This window comes from Salvia hispanica, chromosome 6 (assembly GCF_023119035.1).
Source record: "Salvia hispanica cultivar TCC Black 2014 chromosome 6, UniMelb_Shisp_WGS_1.0, whole genome shotgun sequence".
NCBI classification, from domain to species: domain Eukaryota; kingdom Viridiplantae; phylum Streptophyta; class Magnoliopsida; order Lamiales; family Lamiaceae; genus Salvia; species Salvia hispanica.
In genome coordinates this window covers 45,573,250-45,592,659 of record NC_062970.1, presented here as the reverse complement: position 1 = coordinate 45,592,659, position 19,410 = coordinate 45,573,250, and the positions used below count along the sequence as shown (strand labels likewise).

At 42.1% G+C, this 19,410-nt stretch overlaps 5 protein-coding genes and 1 pseudogene across 8 annotated transcripts; 3 read left to right on the top strand and 3 right to left on the bottom strand.

The window, feature by feature from the left end:
• The first annotated feature begins 204 nt into the window (after positions 1-204).
• On the top strand, positions 205-4,777 carry LOC125194164 (probable alpha,alpha-trehalose-phosphate synthase [UDP-forming] 7). 2 transcript variants are annotated; one of them, XM_048092232.1, is made up of 5 exons: positions 205-460; positions 677-2,745; positions 3,474-3,747; positions 3,941-4,321; positions 4,429-4,777. In XM_048092232.1, exons 2-4 carry the CDS (start codon positions 758-760, stop codon positions 4,283-4,285), a joined length of 2,607 nt encoding a protein of 868 aa, XP_047948189.1. In that variant the 5' UTR covers positions 205-460; positions 677-757; the 3' UTR covers positions 4,286-4,321; positions 4,429-4,777. The 2 variants fall into 2 exon arrangements, with proteins under 2 accessions (XP_047948189.1, XP_047948188.1); XM_048092231.1 differs by having other exon boundaries at positions 3,941-4,777.
• A 1,766-nt stretch (positions 4,778-6,543) lies between these two features.
• LOC125194167 (pentatricopeptide repeat-containing protein At2g41080) lies at positions 6,544-8,622 on the bottom strand. The gene has a single exon (XM_048092236.1). The coding sequence runs from the start codon at positions 8,612-8,614 to the stop codon at positions 6,704-6,706; it is 1,911 nt and encodes a 636-aa protein (XP_047948193.1). The 5' UTR covers positions 8,615-8,622; the 3' UTR covers positions 6,544-6,703.
• Positions 8,623-9,219: 597 nt separating this feature from the next.
• LOC125194165 (ATP-dependent zinc metalloprotease FTSH 2, chloroplastic-like) lies at positions 9,220-13,005 on the bottom strand. Of its 3 annotated transcripts, none has more exons than XM_048092233.1 (5): positions 12,858-13,005; positions 10,773-11,980; positions 10,379-10,692; positions 9,973-10,213; positions 9,220-9,673 (listed from the first exon to the last, which is right to left on the bottom strand). In XM_048092233.1, exons 2-5 carry the CDS (start codon positions 11,964-11,966, stop codon positions 9,335-9,337), a joined length of 2,088 nt encoding a protein of 695 aa, XP_047948190.1. In that variant the 5' UTR covers positions 11,967-11,980; positions 12,858-13,005; the 3' UTR covers positions 9,220-9,334. The 3 variants fall into 3 exon arrangements, with proteins under 3 accessions (XP_047948190.1, XP_047948191.1, XP_047948192.1); XM_048092234.1 differs by having other exon boundaries at positions 10,773-11,995; positions 12,858-12,964; XM_048092235.1 differs by lacking the exon at positions 12,858-13,005 and adding an exon at positions 12,729-12,752.
• A 268-nt stretch (positions 13,006-13,273) lies between these two features.
• Positions 13,274-13,382, top strand: LOC125197572 (annotated as a pseudogene).
• Positions 13,383-15,154: 1,772 nt separating this feature from the next.
• LOC125194302 (putative F-box/kelch-repeat protein At3g22730) lies at positions 15,155-16,664 on the top strand. The gene has a single exon (XM_048092446.1). The coding sequence runs from the start codon at positions 15,155-15,157 to the stop codon at positions 16,538-16,540; it is 1,386 nt and encodes a 461-aa protein (XP_047948403.1). The 3' UTR covers positions 16,541-16,664.
• Positions 16,665-16,701: 37 nt separating this feature from the next.
• Positions 16,702-18,280, bottom strand: LOC125194303 (F-box protein CPR1-like). Its single transcript, XM_048092447.1, has one exon. It carries the CDS (start codon positions 18,098-18,100, stop codon positions 16,886-16,888), a length of 1,215 nt encoding a protein of 404 aa, XP_047948404.1. The 5' UTR covers positions 18,101-18,280; the 3' UTR covers positions 16,702-16,885.
• Positions 18,281-19,410: the final 1,130 nt, after the last annotated feature.

The window sequence follows — 19,410 nt, the reverse complement described above, 5'->3', positions numbered from 1 at the left end:
TTAAATATTGCGATGAATATGATTGGGCTGTGATGTGTGAATGGGTGAGTTTAGTGATTCTTTTATTTGTTGGCACGTTTTGTTTCCGAGTCAGTATTATTCTATCCATTTCGGCTAATTTAGAAAATTATTAATTATTAATTGTCTGAATATTCATATCCATGACTTTCCATAGGCGATCGTCGCTTCAATTTTTTATACCCAAACCAAAAATTACGTGTATCGAATTCAAGATTAAGTATTTATATATTTGATTTTTTTGGGTTGGGTTTTGTTTGCGTCAAACCCTAGAATCCCATTCTCAAAATTCTTGGCTCAACTTTGACTCTTCTTCTCTCAGGAAATTTAATCCTTGCTCAATTTCAATTGCAGAGGTCAGCTGCAATCCCCAATTTCTGGTTCCCGCTTGCTCATTGAGCCGGATTGAAATTTCTCTGGAGGCTAGGGTTTCCATTGATTGGTATGTTTTGATTTCTTTCGGGAATTTATCCTTTTTTGTGTTTTGTTTGGATGAGTAACTGTTTTTTGTTTCCGTGCATTGCTTTTTTGTTTGATTATGTGTCATTTCTGTTTGATTTTTTGAAGACATTTTGTGTTTTTTGTTGATTGGAAAGAGGGATTTGTGATTTGAGTGATGTTGTGGTTGTAAAATGATGGTTTTTCTTATTGATTTTAGGTAGCTGGAAACAGAGTTGAGAGTCGTGAGATTTGAGGGGAAAGGTTTTTGGTTGAGTGGAATAAGAAAGAATTTGGCAAGATGATGTCAAGATCTTATACGAATCTATTGGATTTAGCATCTGGGAATTTCCCGGTGATGGGTCGGGAGAAGGAGCGGAGGCGTTTCCCGAGGGTGATGACGGTTCCGGGGAATATCGCTGAGCTGGACGATGAGCAAGCGAATAGTGTGACATCGGAGAATCCGTCTTCGGTGGCTGGGGATCGGATGATCATAGTGGCGAACATTCTGCCTTTGAGAGCAAAGCGGAGGCCGGACAACAAGGGTTGGAGTTTTAGCTGGAATGAGGATTCGTTGCTTTTGCGGGTTAAGGATGGGTTGCCGGAGGATATGGAAGTGCTGTATGTTGGCTCATTGCCTGTTGATGTTGATCCAATTGAGCAGGATGATGTGGCCAATCATATCCTGGAGAAGTTTAAATGTGTTCCCGCCTTTATTCCGCCCAGTCTTTTGGCTAACTACTATCATGGTTTTTGTAAGAAGCAGCTGTGGCCACTTTTCCATTACATGCTGCCGTTTTCAGCTGATCATGGGGGTAGATTTGATCGGTCCCAGTGGGAAGCGTATGTCTCTGTCAATAAATTGTTCTCGCAGAAAGTGATTGAGGTGCTTAATCCTGAAGATGATTTCGTTTGGATACATGATTATCACTTGATGGTTCTGCCAACGTTTTTGAGGAGGCGTTTTGTCCGCTTGAGGATGGGTTTTTTCCTTCACAGCCCATTCCCCTCTTCCGAGATATACAGATCACTTCCTGTTAGAGAAGAAATCCTCAAGGCCCTACTCAACTCCGACCTTATTGGTTTTCATACCTTCGATTATGCTCGTCATTTTCTCTCTTGTTGCAGTCGGATGTTGGGCATAGAGTATCAGTCAAAGAGAGGATACATTGGGTTGGATTACTATGGAAGGACGATTGGAATAAAGATTATGACGGTTGGAATACATATGGGCCATCTTGAGACTGTACTTAGACAAGCAGATAAAGAACTGAAGGTTGAGGAGCTAAAGCGGCAGTTTGAAGGGAAGACCGTGTTGCTTGGAGTTGATGATATGGACATATTCAAAGGTATCAACTTGAAACTTTTGGCTTTTGAGCAAATGCTCAAGGAGCATCCAAACTGGCAAGGAGAGGCTGTGCTCGTGCAGATCGCAAATCCTGCTAGGGCGAAAGGGATACATTTGGATGAACTACAGGCCGAGATAGAGGAGAGCTGTAATAGAATTTCTAAGGAGTTTGGAAGACCTGGATATGAACCTGTCATTTTTGTTCACCGTTCTTTATCAATCAGTGAAAGAATGGCTTATTACAGCATTGCTGAGTGTGTTGTGGTTACAGCAGTGAGGGATGGGATGAACCTGACGCCGTACGAATATATTATTTCTAGACAGGGCATCACCGGTGCAGAAACAGGTTCAAACTCGAGTGGACCTAAGAAGAGCATGCTAGTGGTATCTGAGTTCATTGGGTGCTCTCCTTCCCTAAGTGGTGCCATTCGTGTCAATCCATGGAATGTTGAAGCAACGGCAGAGGCAATGAATGAGTCTATATCAATGTCGGAAACGGAGAAGGAGTTGCGACACGAGAAGCACTACAGATATGTTAGCACTCATGATGTAGCTTTCTGGTCTAGAAGCTTCTTACAAGATATGGAAAGAACTTGCGCTGAACACTTCCGGAAAAGATGCTGGGGTATTGGTCTTGGATTTGGGTTCCGAGTAGTGGCATTGGATCCTAATTTTAGAAAACTTTCTATTGATGATATTGTGGCTGCTTACTGTAAGGCCAAAAACAGGGCTATACTGTTGGATTATGATGGCACGTTGATGCCTCAAAATTTGATCGTGAAGACTCCAAGTGCTGAGATACTATCTCTTTTGAACAGTCTGTGTTCTGATCCCAAGAATATAGTTTTTATGGTGAGCGGAAGAGGTAGAGAGAGCTTAAGCCAGTGGTTTAATCCTTGCAAGAAGCTTGGACTTGCTGCAGAACATGGCTACTTTTTAAGGTATACACCTAATTTGTCTTCTCTCATTAATTTTAGCTATTTTAGTTTCAGTCAGAGACTATAGTCTGGATATAATATGCTCTTCTGTTACTATATGCCTTTTTCTATTCCAAATTCCCAATTGATAGTGATATCTTACTGACTTTCCAAACAGTCACTAGTGGACCCTAAGATCTTGCATTGCAGTATTTAAAGTCATAATAAGTTAGCATTTGGCAATCTTGTTTTATTGCTTTTTCTGATTCTTGATGTTGTTTTTAAATACCCATCTTTCCCAAGAAGTGAAACTTCTGGACTGTATTAGTAATTCGGTATTTGGATCTGATTTGATGTGTCTTTATTCTGGTGAAACTTCTTGGACTGGATTGGTAATTTGGTATTCTGGTGACTGATTTTGATGTGTCTTTATTTGGGTGAAACTTCTTGGATTGTATTGGTATACTATTTTAGTATTTGGTTGACTGATTTAGTTATCCTTATTAGTAGTAGTTCATTCAATCTTCTGATTGTGGACTGTATCCATTTTCTTGTTTGAGTATGCACCTCTTCTAAAAATGTTTTATTTTTTGGTTGGGGTGGAGGTTGCTTTTGTTTGGTTTTCATTCTTGGTCGGGTTAAATGAGCTGAGTTGCACATTATGATGCTACCCAAGTGTCCAAATCCTTTAGCACTGCCATTTCTAGACCCAGATTGATGATCTGTTTGCTTTTTGAATGACTGATTTGCAGGTGGCCGCAAAGTGAAGAATGGGAAACTTATGGTCAGGGTTCCGATTTTGGCTGGATGCAGATGGCTGAGCCTGTTATGAAATCATATACAGAGGCTACAGATGGTTCTGGGATTGAGAGGAAAGAAAGTTCCTTAGTTTGGCATTATCAGGATGCAGACCCTGTTTTCGGTTATTCTCAGGCAAAGGAAATGTTGGATCATTTGGAGAGTGTCTTGGCAAATGAACCTGTCGCTGTCAAGAGTGGACAGTTGATAGTAGAAATTAAACCTCAGGCATGTCTCCTTATGGTTTTGCTCTTCGATTGCTTAAGGAGTTTTCAGTTTTCATACTATTTTCTCCCTCTTATAATCAGTGTCAAATCTCTCCATCTCGAGCACTCCCTCTTATCCTTATCGCACACGACGAATTTCCTTTCAAAACAACATGAACATTGAATTAAGATTGCTTTTTTTTTTCGTAATGCAGGGTGTTAGCAAAGGTGTAGTTGCTGAAAAGATCTTCACATCGATGACAGAGAAAGGGGAGCAGGCTGATTTCGTACTATGCATTGGCGATGACAGATCCGACGAGGATATGTTTGAACTAATTGGTAATGCTGTGTCCAAAAATATACTTTCATACAATACCGAAGTATTTGCCTGCACTGTCGGTCAAAAACCAAGCAAAGCCAAGTATTATCTGGATGACTCGTCTGAAGTGGTCTCAATGCTCGAGTCTCTCGCTGAAGAAACTTCTCCAGCAGTCTCATCAGATGATGAAGATCATATATCCACAAGAAGATTTAATCGCCTTGCTTCTTTCGATGATTAGTTCTCTAAAGAGAGAGCAACCTGAGTTCGTCTAATGGTATCACTGCTTCTGGATGTTTAGGTTTTAGCCGATAGTATATGGAAATGACGTAATTTTCTTTTACTTTACTTTCTCTCGTTTAAGTCTCATTCTTGTCTCGTTAGGCCTTCTGTTGGGCGAAGTTTATTGAGCTCGTTAGCTGCAATTCTTTGGTGGGTGGGGGGGACGTAGAAAAAATGGAAGTCTGGTACAGGTTAGTGACTCGTAGTCTGAGCTATCGGGTTCTTGAAGCTCTGTTGGTAGTTGTTGATGCTCGAACGAGGGTACTGATTGCGCGAGTAGGAGCCTGCGACCTCGAACTTTTTGGTGAGATCCCCTGTACAGGTTGATTGGTGTTTGGCTGCTGTTTTGATTTGTGCAATGGTTGGTTTAGGGGCAAGACCCAATCAAAATTATGTGAATAATTCTTTTGACTGATGGAATGCGACTTGTTATAAATTCTTTTTGACACTTTGATTCTGGTCTATTCTTTACAGATTTTCTCATTGTTACATAACTTACATAGTTTCAGTCCTATAAACTGTGCCCCGAGTTTTTTGGGTACCCGGACCGGCTATAGTAGGCCGTAGGGTACATGGGTTTAGGGTTTTTTCAGTATGGGTCGGGGTCGGGTAGTAATATATTCCTTTCGTTCCTTATTAATTGAGTTGTTTTTCCATTTTGGAAAGATTTAAGATAATTGGGGTATTTCTATTTTTGACAAAAAGTAACGGTGTTCTCTCTTCATCCTCTTGCTTTGTTCTCTTTTACTTTGTTTATTATAAAATGGAGTACTATTTTTAATCTCCGTGCTTAAAAGAAATGCTTCAATTCATAAGAAACAAATGGTGTATTTTGTTATCCATAATCTTTGGGCTTTGGTCCGAATAGCTCTATAATTTGATAGGGTTATAAATGAAACTTTGTAACCAAAAATATTCGCAACTTGAATCATCTAATAATTCGAATAGATTCGTACTCCTACTATTTACCTCATTTGAAATTAAACCAAGCCCAATAGAATTGACTTAAATAAGAAATTAAACCAAGCCCTATAGGATTGACTTAAAACAAGTACTTTATCCGTTTTGTTCCACAAAATTAGTCAAGTTATTATTTTCTGAAATTCTTAACCATACATTATTACACTACTAATAATGTAACTTCATGTGTCTATGAATCGGCCAACCGGTAGAGATATTAATGTCTGTCCAAAGATCTCAAGTTTGAATTCTCCGTGTGATAATAGGTCGTGTCAAACGAACGACACCTATATATACAAGTAACAAAATAAATATATTAGTTAAAGAATTTATAATTTTTTTCAAGCCGAATTAGTAGATGGGTTGGACCAAAACCCGAAAGTTCATGGTCAGGATTCAGGGGCGGAGCCACGGTGGGGCCAGGGGGGCCCTTGGGCCCCTCACCCATTTTTAGAATTACAATATATATATATTTGTATGCTGGTTATAACATATAAACATTCTAGTGCAGTTGGTCTAACTTTCGGTCACTTGCTTCTGCGGTGCTGGGTTCGACCCTCTCCAGCACCAGTTTTCATATTTAATTAATATATGCTCCTTCCAACTTTGAATCATCATTTAGTAAGATTTATGCTTGCATTCGACCCTCTCCAGCACCACTTTTCATATTTAATTAATATATGCTCCTTCCAACTTTGAATCATCATTTAGTAAGATTTATGCTTGCAGTTCATTTGCTTTTCTTTCTTCTCAAATTAGTATTTTTGTTTACTTTCTCATATTCATTTATACTCATTTTCTTACATTAAAAACTTTTGTTAATTTTTTTTCATCTGTAATTTTGTATAAATCATTTTAAATTGTAATAGTAAGAGATGGTTTTCAAAATTTAAGAGTAGAAAATAATTCTTTTGACTATAAATATTTTTACTATTAATAAAATCAATTTTAATATTATTTCCTTTATTATAAAAAATTTGGAATAATAACTCTTTGATCTAATAAATATATAAAATCATATTTAATTAGTAAAATTGGTATTATACTCTAAAAAAATTTATCATCCATTTTTCACGCTTGGCTTTTTATATTGCTTATGTCCGAGTTGTTTTCGTGTCATTAGCACTGAAAACAATCAACAAATTTTAATGCTCGTATGGGCCCCCCACAGTAAAATTTCTGGCTCCGCCACTGTCAGGATTAACAATTTATAACTCGAAAATATTATACTAGTATTTAGAATGACATAACCGAATCTAACAAATAATCTGAAGGCAGATTGGTTCGATTGAGATCCTTTACATGACTATCAACAGTCCCACCTATGTACTATCATTATTCCAGATAAATAATCAATCACATGATGATACAATACAGTCAATTAGTTCAAACCTATGTATCCAAGAAATCAGTTAGCTCACCAGTAGTCACCACAAGAGCAATGCCCATCTCTAAAATGATGAAATCTACTTGAATCCCTCAAAACAATCTCTCTCCCTTTCACCATCGATACATACTTCATAGCCTCATGACAGTCCTCACACACACGCAGGTTCTTCATCACCCTAATCGGGAGGCCCTCGGGCCCGTTCATCAGCGCGAACGCGACCGCTAGCTTCTCGCTGTGGTGCGCCAAGCTATGCTCCTTCTCCTCCACCTCCGTATCGTGCAATGAAGCCCCTGTCTCGGGCACGTACCCGTGCGATCTCAGCTCATCCATCAGCTCTCTCAAGTATGACTCAATCTCTTCCAATTGTGGATGAGACCTTTCACCAATTCTGAAATGGTGAACCTTGTTCTTGAGTTCATACCAGCTCATCCCCGGCTCTTTCTTGACCGTCAGCGCCTTCATCCGATTCCTCACTCTAGACGCGTCTTGCCATCTCTCCGCGGTGGATTGAGCGTTGGAGAGGAGCACGTACGAGGCAGAGTCGCGAGGGTCGATTTTGACAACTTCCTCTGCTATTCTCTTTGCCATATCCGCGTTTTTGTGCGTTTTGCAGCCCGAGAGGAGAGTTTTCCACGTGACTGCATCCGGGGGCACGGGCATTGATCTGATGAAGCGCTCGGCTTCCTCTAAACAGCCTGCGCGGCTGAGGAGATCGACCACGCAGGTGTAGTGCTTCACTCCGAGTTCTACTCTGTATCTCTTGATCATTTGGTTGAAAAGCTGAATCCCCTTTTCTTTCAATCCACTGTGACTACATGAATACAACAGGCTCAAGAATGTGATTTCGTTCGCCTCCATCCCTTCGAGCTCCATCCGGTTAAACAGCTCGATCGCCTTGTCTCCCCTCCCGTGGAAGCCATAAGCAGCGATCATCGAAGAGATAAGCACGCGGTCACTTGAAGAGGCTACTCCCCTCTCTTGAAAAGCCCTCACCGCGTCGTCCAAGCAGCCACACCGCGAGTACATGGTGAGCAACGAGGTGACGACAGCAGCATCCGACATCGCCCCTGCCTTCACCGCCTCAGCGTGAAGCTGCTGCCCCTGCCCGAGCGTCGAGAGCTCGGAGCACGAGGTGACCACGCTCACGAACGTGATGGTGTCCGGATAAAACCCGGCCCTCCTCATCAGGTAGTACGTTTCCAGCGCGGACGAGGGGCGGCCGTTCTGGACAAGGCCGGCGATGAGCGTGTTACAAACGACAACGTTACGCAACGGCGCGTGCTGAATCACTCTCTCAGCCAAGATCAGGCATCCACACCTCATATACATATGAGCAACCGAGTTCCCCACCACCAAATCTTGATCAAGGCCTAATCGAATCGCGTAGCAATGCACCTGTTCTCCTCTCATCGAATCCCTCAGCCCGGCACACCCTCTCGACACGCTAGCCAGCGTAAACGCGTCCGAAGAAACCCCTTCGCTGTGCATTCGAGCAAACAATCGCAGCCCCTCCTCGTTGAGCTCGCTCCCGATCATCCCGGTGATGACCGCGTTCCACGTCGCGGGATTCCTCTCTCCCATCTCCTCAAACAGCTCGATTGCGGGAGCCAGCTCCCCGTTCTGAATGTGGGCCCCGATCACGATGTTGTAGGACATGACGTTTCGGTGGGGCATTGCGTCGAACACCTGGAGGGCGGAGTCGAGGCGGTGGAGTTTGGCGTAGGCGTTGATGAGGTGGTTGGAGAGGAACTTGAAGGTGAGCCAGCCGGTGGTGGTGAGGATGGAGTGGAGCTGGTGGGCGGCCGGGAGAGAGGGGACGGCGACGCATGCTTTGAGGAGGTGGGAGATTAAAAGGGGGTTTGAGGAGATGAGGTTGAAGTGGGTGGTGAAGGCTTCCTTGAGATGGCCTCGGCCGCACAAGGCAACGAGCGACGTCATCTGGTTCGAGTTCTCCGTGGCACGGTCTTTAAATTTAAAGTCATTTTAAAAAAAAAGGAAAGCCTCAATTGCAAAAGGGGTTATTGGCGCCTAACTACCAAACTTTCGAATATTTTATTTTATTTTCACGAACTTCGAACTTGACATCTAATATCATCTGGTGTGCCTGTTGGGGTCGGGCACGGAAAAATTATTGGTATGCGTTGCGTTTTCTTATACTTTATTCAAAATGTATAGTACTAAGCTTACTTCTGCATTCATTATAGAGAAAATGTTAATTTTTGTTCTAAACATATTCAAAATATGAATTTAGTCCAAAACATTCACTTTTTGAAAAACAGGTTCATAACAAACAAAATTCTAAATCGAAGCGGTCCTTTTTTTTACGGTTCCGTCAAAAAACTAACAATCATGCCACTATGCAATTAACGTTGACCTTTAGTTTTTGACGGAACTATCGAAAAAAAGGATTAGTTCGTCGACTTCATTTGTTATTGACCAATAAAAGTAAATGTTTTGGACTAAATTCGTATTTCGACCATATGATTAGGACTAAAATTGACCTTTACTCTTCATTATATACCATTAATTTGTATCAACATAGCTAAGTGGAACTTGTAGGTGTAATATTTACTTGTATTCTACTATAATGAAAACAAGAAATTATACAAAGTGAAAACAACATTAAAACTATATGGTCAAGTTTAGCCTAACATGAAATCATGCTGCTATTGCAGCAGGTGCAGGAGTCACTCTGTTCTCAGCTGGGATTTCCACAAATTCCGAAAGAATCGCTCTGAATTCGTCACCCGTGATCGTCTCCTTCTCGATCAGGACCTCGACGATCTTATCTATGGCTTCCCGGTTGTTCCGGATGTGGCCCAACGCGATCTCGTATGCGGAATCTGAGAGCGTCTTGATCGCAACGTCAATGTCCTCCGCGAGCTTCTCGGACATGGAGTTCCTCGCCATCATCCTCATGAACACGTCCCCACTCTGAGCGGACGAGTCCATCAGCGACCACGGCCCGATATCGGACATGCCAAACGTAACCACCATCTACGGGGCAAATATTACTGACTAGTTTAGACCATATATGAAAAACATCAAATAAAAAGCTTGATTAGAATATCCTTCTGACCACTAACTTTTTCCACCCACTTTCTTTCTTATACATTTCTCAAACCCGAGCCAAGTCAAAGTGAGGCAGATAGACGGATGGAGTATATAACAATAGGACCTACATTCTACTAACTTTTTTTTTTCACTTACGTTCCTTGACATTTCTTAAAACCTGTGCCGAATCAAATTGTGACATTTATTCCCAGAAGGAGGGAGTATAGCATAAGAAGGTTTACCTGCTTAGCCAAACCAGTGATCTGCTGTAGATCACCGGCTGCGCCAGTCGTCACCTCGGGCTCACCGAATATGACCTCCTCGGCAGCTCTGCCACCGAGCCCACCAACGATTCTGGCGAAGAGCTGCTGCTTGGAAATCAGGGTCGGATCATCTGCGGGGATGAACCAGGTCAGGCCACGTGCTTGGCCGCGAGGGACTAACGTGACTTTCTGAACAGCATCATGCCCCGGTGTTAGAGTTCTGCATCAAGAAAGCAAGCCTCGACGTTAATGGACAACATATACGCTACCAGCAAAAGTTGAAAATATACATAGAAACGAACAACGTTAATGGAGAACATATAATGCTACCAACAAAAGGTCGAAAATATGCATAGAAACGAACCCTCTGCAATTTGTCACTTACCCACAAATGGCATGGCCTACTTCATGGTAAGCCACAAGACTTTTGCTCTTGCCATCAGTCATCACGGTTCCTTCCATTCCAGCAACTATCCGATCGATTGAATCATCGATTTCTTTGGACGAGATTGCTGTCTTGCCACGGCGACCAGCCAGAATAGCAGCCTCGTTCAAGAGATTAGCAAGATCGGCCCCACTAAATCCAGGCGTCCTCATGGCTATTATCTCGAGTGATACGTCTGTGCTAAACTTTTTGTTGCTTGCGTGAACCTTCAGAATGTCGGTTCTTCCACGAACATCCGGGACATCAACAGAGACCTGCAAAAAAGTCACAACGTTAATAATCCTTCTCGGAGTGTCATTTATCTCCGGGAGAGTAAACAGTAGGTGCGAATTACCTGTCTGTCGAACCTTCCTGGCCGTAGCAAGGCAGAGTCGAGAATATCTGCACGGTTAGTTGCTGCAATGACAATCACGCCAGTGTTCCCTTCAAAACCATCCATTTCTGTCAAGAGCTGATTTAGCGTCTGCTCCCTTTCATCGTTCCCTCCACCAATACCCGCTCCTCTTTGACGCCCAACAGCATCAATCTCATCAACAAACACGATACACGGTGCGTTCTCCTTGGCCTTCTTGAAAAGATCACGGACCCGTGAAGCGCCAACGCCAACAAACATCTCAACAAACTCAGAACCCGAAATGGAGAAAAAAGGAACGCCTGCTTCACCGGCAATAGCCTTGGCCAGCAAGGTCTTCCCTGTGCCCGGAGGCCCAACAAGAAGAACTCCCTTAGGAATACGAGCACCCACAGCAGTGAACCTCTCAGGCCTCTTCAAGAACTCCACCACCTCCACGAAATCTTGCTTTGCCTCATCCACCCCAGCAACGTCATCAAAAGTCACCCCCGTGTTTGGTTCCATTTGGAATTTAGCCTTCGATTGGCCAATGCCTAAAGGGAAACCGGGGCCACCAGGTCCACCCGTTCCACCCGAGTTTCGTCTCGATAAAAGGAAAAGACCACCTACTAAAATCAAAGGGAACGCCAGATTCCCGATCAAGTTAAACAAAAAGGAGCCAGAATCTTCTTGAGCATTGTGTGCAGCAAAGTCGATATTCTTCTCCCTGAACTTCTGCAGAAGCTCCTGACTGAGGCCCGGGAGCTGCACACGCACTCTCTGCACTCGGTTTCCCAACTCAGGAGAAATAGCCTCGACGATAGCAATGGTTCCATTTTCAAATAAATCGACCTTCTGCACCCTATCCTGATCTAAATACTCCAAAAACCTCGAATAAGACATCCTCGAATTCGAAACGCTTTCATCATCTGCAATTGCATTGCCACTGCCTAGCAATGCAGGCACTGCAACTGCAGCATTTCCGAGCAACAGCTTAAGAAAGCCTCGCCTTCCTTCATTTATCGTTCGATCCTGGGATGCTTTTATAGTGACGAATTTGGACGATTTACTCAACGCTGGAAGGCTGGTGGACTGGATAAACTGCCGGCCGAATATTTCCTTGCTCAGACCAGTTTTTCTAGTAGTACTACCTGCACCTAAACCGTTTCCCACTACACATGCTGATGAAGCAGCCATCAATCAGCCTTCTTCTGCAATTCAGCAAGCTTCAAAATTTATTCAAAAGATAGTCACATATACAAAGGGAAACTATAGTTCAACTTATCAAAAGATCGTCTTCCCTTCAAATAGAGAGTAGTACGAAACAAACTAAGTAGTACTCCCTCTGTCCCAACGAAGATGACTCATTTCACAAAATGAAAACAATGCTTTCTCATACTTTATTCTCTCCACTTAACACACGAAATAATACCCCATTAAATCTCGCGCCATCAAGAAAGGTGTCAAAAGATAGTCTTCCCTTCAAATAGAAAGTACGAAACAAACTAAGTACTACTCCATCTGTCCCAACGAAGATGACTCATTTCAAAAAGTGCAAACAATGCTTTCTCATACTTTATTCTCTCCACTCAATACACGAAATAATACTCCATTAAATCTCGCGCCATCAAGAAAGGTGTCATCTTCGTTGAGACAGAGGAAGTACTTTAATTCGAAATTTCAAAATCTTGGTTTAAATGCATAATTCCAGTAATTACATAATCAATGAAGCTAGAAAAACATAAGAAAAAAAGGAATTCATGTATGACGATAAATAGGAGGAGAAACACAAATACATAAGCAAACAAATTAAAAAAGATCACTTTTTTAAGCATCAATATTACTTCAAATCTACTAACAATCACATTAAATCTAAAAAATTAGCCATAACTAGAGGAATTAAATGAAAAGCTACTTCAATCAAATCAATATATTTCGACAAAATTGCTCAAAACACACCACGAAAATGCCGGGTTTATAATTTATCGCAGCACAGTTCTACAGCTACACAGAATAATCAAGCAAGACAGCTCAATTAAAAGCACAAATCAATGAAGCTATGTGAAATAGACTAACGGAAGGCGATACCTATGATTGAAGGAGCTGAGATTGGAGAAGGAAAATGGAGGCAGTTAGAGAATATAGAGAATTGTTGTGGTGTGTATTTGGTCTACGTGGGTTGTTGTGGATAATTGAAGTGTTGCACTCCAAAGTTTTGGTCTTTATAGGAGTTTCCTCTCTTCGTTTTTGGCATTTTTGTGTTAGATATTTGATTGAATTTGGGGATCTAGGGTCTGCAGGATTTGGAATTGGGAGTGTAATTATTTGGTTTAATTTTCACTTTAATTTTGTGCCTTTATTATATTCATTGAAATTTTTTAGTGATGCCGGATGACTGGTAAGTATTGGTTTTGAATTGTTAGTTCTGATTCGGCAGAATGTGGAATAGCAGCCCATGGTCTTGATTTCGATTCAAAATGAACGATTTCAAACTGTCAGTTATAGTCTCGTTGAAGATATTTATTAAATTTGGAATTATACAGATAGGACTAGCATAGGTCGTGACTCATGTGCAAGTATGACAAGCACAATCGAGAAATGATCCGAACTTCTAGTTATAGTTCAAAATTTTGAAACCAGATCGGACTATCTGAATTCACAATTCCATTTGTGTTTCGACCCATGATTGTTGTCAATGGTTCTGAACTGAAGGTCAATAATGCAGTTTCCGGTAAAATTATCATCGGTTCTGATTTAACCATGGATTTTTATATTCATTTGTGTCCAACATAATCTTCGGATGCCAAATTATTCTTCGTGATGTTGAATCCATACTAAAAACCACCATCTTCTTAGACATCTCTTACTTTCTACCCAAAAATCAAATTTTTTTTTTAATAAATGTTTAGATTAGGACACCAAACAATTTATATATGATATCTACATTTTATATCTTATCTATGGAATACAAAAGATGCACTACCAATATTTTTGTATACAATATATCTTGGTTTAAATGATCTTATTAATGGTAGTATTTTTAAATAAAAGGACATGGTAATTAATATTCTTATACTCCAAACTCCTTAAAACAATTGTATGAAGAAAAAAAATTGGGAGTGGAGAAAATTAAGAAGAGGACAAAGTCTTAGGGAAAAATATGAAAAATGATTCACACTATCATTTCCCACTCCATTTTCTTTTGTGGTCATAAAATATTTTAGTGGTAATTGGCACTGCAATTAGTTGTGATACACGTGTACATTTCATGTACATGTATCCCATTTATACAATTGTTTATATTAAATTATTTTATTAATCATGTTTTATCATTCAATGACCACTTTTAGTAGATCATGCTTTATCACTCATATTAAACACCTCCTACGAATAATCATTGACCCATAAGTAGTACTATATGGTTCAAGAGAAATGCTTAGCTAGTACACTATGCTAGTATTAGCATTTATTCAATTAATACTAGTAGTATAAATTATAATAAAAGTAATTTCAATCAAAAGCTTAGTCAAATTTCTAGTAAATCTTACACTACTATAATGTTGAATAAAATATTAAACCATAATTTTTTCAAATATTTCATTTGTGTACAATATAATGTCTTTTAGTAAAACAAAAAAACACAATTTAATGAAAATAACACAAGAAAAAAGAAAATAAGAAAAAAAATGATTATTTCATGCAACGACGTCCTTTTTTCATGGAGGAGACGATTGCGAAAAATTGAAATTTCATGATGTAGCATTCCATTTTCAATCATGTCGAAATCTAACCGAATTTGATTTATATGACTACTATTAACTACTCCCTCCGTCCGTGAAATGTTGTCCAGTTTTACCATTTTTACAATTCATGAAAAGTTGTCCACTTTGCTTTTTTTTTTCCAACTCTTTACACTCACATTTTATTACTACAAAACTAATATATAAATGTGAGAACTCCATTTCTCTAACTTTTTCAACTCATTTTTTTTCATATTTCTGAAAACTCGTGCCGAGTCAAACTTGGACAATATTTCATGGACAAAGGGATAATCAATACAATTATTTACATCTAAAACTCAGTATAATAAATTCGGAATCATTGAATAACAAAATAAATGAGAAATTTATTGAATTATTTAATTACTATCAAAGAAATTAAATGAGAGGAGTGAATTACGCTGAAAAGTGAACATAATGGTAAAAAGTCAAATCGAAAAAATGCACATGTGAAAAGGTAAAGTGGAAGCACTGTTTGACAGAATGAGCTAATAAAGCAAAATAAAAAGCCCAAATTAGAAAAACAAAAATTAGGGTTTACCATCACTCCCCCTTTCTGCAAAAATCCCCAATTATCACCTCTTAATCGGAGAAATCAAAGCCTCCATGGATCCGGTAACTCTCCAATTCCCGATAATATTAACCGCCGCCGCCGATATCGCCGCCGATGAGCTGCCGGAAACTGCCGCGGAGCTCAAAGACGACATTCTCGAAGAAATCCTGTCGTGGCTGCCGGCGAAGTCTGTTCTCCGGTGGAAGAGCGTGAGCAAGCCATGGCAGCGGATGCTCGACAAGCCTGTTTTCTCGCGAATCCACTTCTCCAGAGCTCCGGCCTGCCCTCTCCTCGTCTCCGGCGGGCGATCGGTCTGCAGATCCTGCCGGATTCTCCATCTGGTGGAGGGGCGGAGCGTCTCCGATCTCGATTCCGGCGCCTGGAGCTCAAGGCTGATCTCTCGATTCGACATCCGCACGCGCGCCGCCGCGGCGGCGGAGCCGCCGAAGGTGCAGGATGTTTTCCTCCGCCCCAACACCAACGCGACCTCCTGCGAGGGATTGCTCTGCTGGACCGCCTACGATCAGAATCGCGGCGATTGCATTGTTGTATGCAATCCGATCACGGCGGAATACGTCTCGCTCTCGTCATCGCCGATGGATGAGGACGACATCTACGCCTTCGTCGGGATGGGGTATAGCGCTGCGAAGAAGCGATTCGAGCTTCTGAGGATGGCGGCGAGGGCGGACGATGAGGAGGAGGATATGTTTTTCTGGCCGGAGATTCAATCCGTTGGAGGAAACGGCGACGGGAGCTGGAGGCGCGTTGGCGGAGGAACCTCTCAGTATGTTTTATGCCGAACGATTTCGCAGGTGGTTTACGTCTCCGGTGGGGTTTACTGGAGCTACGATGGCTACTCGGTCGTTTGCTGCTACGATTTCGACAACGCTCTGTTTCAGATCGTCGCGTTGCCTAAAATGAGCCTCTCGATGCTCGAAACCAACAGCATTGCCTCGAAGAGCATGAGTTTAGGTGTGTTGGATGGCGCCCTCTGCGCGTCCCTTGTCTGCCCGGGGGATGGCCATGTCGAGCTCTTCGTGCTGGAGGGTGCCAACACCGGGCTGCAGTGGAGGAAGCTCTACGATGTGGAGACGAGGACGACGTTTTTGGAGCACGCGGGCGTTCTGTGGCCGAGGGGGCAGTACAAGGCGATCAAGTACCTGAGCCGGGGCGAGATCTTGATGCACGACTGGAGGGGGAAGTTTGTGATCTACAACCCGGTCACGAAGGAGGAGAGGCACGTGTGCGTGCTGGAGGATTCGCGGCTTGAGGAGGATCTGAGGAACGACGGGGTTGATGATCTGCAGGTCGTGTCTCACGTCCCGCGCCTCGGGAGGCTGAGGGAGGCCTTGAATGTGGGTGAGGAGGAAGTGCAGGTGATGAAGGGCTTGAATTTGTATGATGAAGAGGAGCAGAGGTCTCTTGAGGAAGATGAATGAAATTTGTTGTAATACTATATTTGAAGTGAATTGCAAAACTAGAATAGAAAGGTGTGCTGTCTCTGCTGTGTAACAGAGCCTTGTATTATAGAATCAAATATTAATCTATTCCAAATCAATTCCAGTTTTTCTTCACCAAAAATCCCAGTTTACATACATAATAATCAAGCCTTTCTAATCATTTAAGATGCATCATTACATTACATTACATTACAAGCACAGAATAACAGATTTACATAACTACATCAAATGGTTTATTTTATGTCTTCAGATTTTCATGCCATTCTAACATTACTAATTAAAATGCTTACCAGTAGACTGATATGCTTGCTTCACAGCTCCAGTTCATAACAATCTATGCTTGCTAACACTTTCGGACCTTTTCTCGTACTCGCTTCCAGAGCTTCCGGCACTATCCCCATCATCACTCGGCAACGAGCTCAAACTCGAAGCATCCCTCTCCAAGAGAACCAAACTGCAGACGAAGCTATCCACAGCTAGAGAGCGCTGATACGTATCTGATCTATGCCCGCGAAGTCCAAAATCCTTAACCCGGCCCCCTTCCTGATCTACACAAACCAAACGACCATCCTGACAAACAACCACCGCTTCACCTTGTTTCCTGATCCACAACGGCCTCAGAAGCTCACTGCCAACACTAGTAAAGTCGAAGCAGAATTTCTTCGTCCAAGATTTCTCAACACCGTACTCCTGCATCACCCAAACACTATAACACAGCGCTGCACCAGGCACATGCCATAGATTGAGAGCAAGGCAATCCATATAGACGGCCAGATCCCGACCCCTGAACTGACCATCGCTCCCTTGAAGAACCGGCAGCTTCATCGTCCTGAAAGCCTCTAGACACATATCAAACGCCACAACCACATCGTACGAATCCATGTACCGAGCAATCCAGTGCGAAGCCCCGTTAACAAACACTTGGCGAGCACGGCTACATATAACCGGAACAAGCTCGACACAGCAGCTCAGATCCTTCCACACACCACTGCTCAGCTTGTAAACCTCAATTTGGGGATTCACACCAACATCAACATACGTAATTCTCACAACCTTATAATCACTAGAAACAGAATCAAATCCAAACCCTAGGTACTGATTGAACGAACCGTACGAATTGTAAATCAAATTAGGCTTCGGAAGCAAAACCGATCTCCTCACACTCGGATTCCACAGAACAACCGTGTTCATCAAATAAACCCGATCGTCGGAGAGGCAGAGCAATCCGTTGCAGCTACCGACGATCGTGAAAAACGAATTCATGCTCTTAAACGGAAATTGAAATGCAGCGACACGATTGAGCGACGACGATGAATCATCGTCGGAATACAATTCATAGCGCTCGGAGCTTTTGATGCAGCGGCGGAGGAGGAGTGAGGGAGCTACCTGCTGCGCGAATCGGAGGTGCGATGCGGTGAATTCGGGGCTGGTGATGAGAGAGCGCCATGATTTGGAGACGGCGGTGCAGCGGAGGAGGGATTTCACCGGCAATCGGTGGAGAATGTTGATTACGATGTCCTCGAGGAAGTAATCCGCCATTTTTTTGGTGCTGATTCGGTCACATGCGTGAATTATATATGTTATCCGTTCCGAGATTTCGTGAGAAAACCGAAATTGTTGAAGAAAAAGTCGTTTCTGCTGTGGAAAAATGTGAAAAATGAGGGAATGGTGTGAATCTGAAGATGGTGACGAGTTTTGAGAGTGATTAGTGTTTACTAATTCTGGAGAGAGATGCCACGTCATCTAAGGCTACAGTGTCAAGTGGGTCGGGGCAACCAGTTTTTGGATCCAAATATCAATCATCAAAGTAATATGTAGAGAAGCAAAAGGTTTTCGGTTTGGACGGTTAATCACAGAATCGTAATCGGCAGTTCCGATTTCGAACCGAAATCGTGAGATTTAAATCGAACTGAAGCCGTCACTTTTGGAACCGTGGTTCGGTTCAGGTTCCAAAATTCTGGAACCAAAACCATGTCGGAATCGCGAAAAATCACCGGAAAACCGTGAAATCGAGTTGAAACTGCCAAAAATCACCGGAAACCGACGGTTCGGAACCGTGATAAACCGCAAAAAATTGCCGAAAAACCGCGGTTCCGAACCGTAACCGTAACCGCCGATTTTGGAACCAGAACCGTAACCTCGAAACACCCTCGCAGTTCGGTTCCGATTCACTAATTTCCAAAACCGGAACCGGTGGTTCCAAATCGTAACCACCGGTTCCGGAACCGTGGTCATCTAGTAATATGTGAAGGAGTTTTGTAATTTAACTAAAACTATAATTCATTATTTCCAAATAACTGAGTATTTGGATTTAATTTTCTTACAAACTAGTGTCCATATTTCAGAATTTCATAGTAAAATTATCTTAACAGTAAAATTACCTTAACAGTGTGATTTTACCCTTGCCATTAGTATAATTTTTTTATACTCATATTTTGGTTTTATACCGAATCGAAATCGTGAGAATTTACTCGAACTGAAACCGTTGATTTTTGAACGGTGGTTCGGTTCAGATTCAAAAATTTTTGAACCGAAACCGTGCCGGAATCGCCGGTTCCGAGCGGTACCGGAACCGCAAAAAACTGCCGGAAAACCCTGAAATCAAGCCGGAACCGCAAAAAACCGACGGTTTGAAACCGTGAAAAACCGCTGAAAAATCGTCGGTTCGGAACCGAAACCGAAATCGGCGATTTTGGAACCGAATCGTAACCGCCGGTTATTAAACCGTGGACACCTCTAACTCGGGTATTAAAATTGTTCACTTGGAGAAAAGATATTAAATATACTAAATTCTTAGTGGATGCAATTGTCACATGCACTCCATCGTTGTAGATAAGACATTGCTTTAA

Bases quoted from the DNA above. Each gene is read 5' to 3' on its own strand.
- LOC125194164 (XM_048092232.1), top strand. From the start codon at position 758: ATGATGTCAAGATCTTATACGAATCTATTGGATTTAGCATCTGGGAAT. The intron at 2,746-3,473 runs GTATACACCTAA...ACTGATTTGCAG, and splicing joins GAACATGGCTACTTTTTAAG to GTGGCCGCAAAGTGAAGAAT. The intron at 3,748-3,940 runs GCATGTCTCCTT...TTCGTAATGCAG, and splicing joins TAGTAGAAATTAAACCTCAG to GGTGTTAGCAAAGGTGTAGT.
- LOC125194167 (XM_048092236.1), bottom strand. From the start codon at position 8,614: ATGACGTCGCTCGTTGCCTTGTGCGGCCGAGGCCATCTCAAGGAAGCC.
- LOC125194165 (XM_048092233.1), bottom strand. From the start codon at position 11,966: ATGGCTGCTTCATCAGCATGTGTAGTGGGAAACGGTTTAGGTGCAGGT. The intron at 10,214-10,378 runs GTAAGTGACAAA...TTCTTGATGCAG, and splicing joins GTAGGCCATGCCATTTGTGG to AACTCTAACACCGGGGCATG. The intron at 9,674-9,972 runs GTAAACCTTCTT...TTTGCCCCGTAG, and splicing joins TCACTGGTTTGGCTAAGCAG to ATGGTGGTTACGTTTGGCAT.
- LOC125194302 (XM_048092446.1), top strand. From the start codon at position 15,155: ATGGATCCGGTAACTCTCCAATTCCCGATAATATTAACCGCCGCCGCC.
- LOC125194303 (XM_048092447.1), bottom strand. From the start codon at position 18,100: ATGGCGGATTACTTCCTCGAGGACATCGTAATCAACATTCTCCACCGA.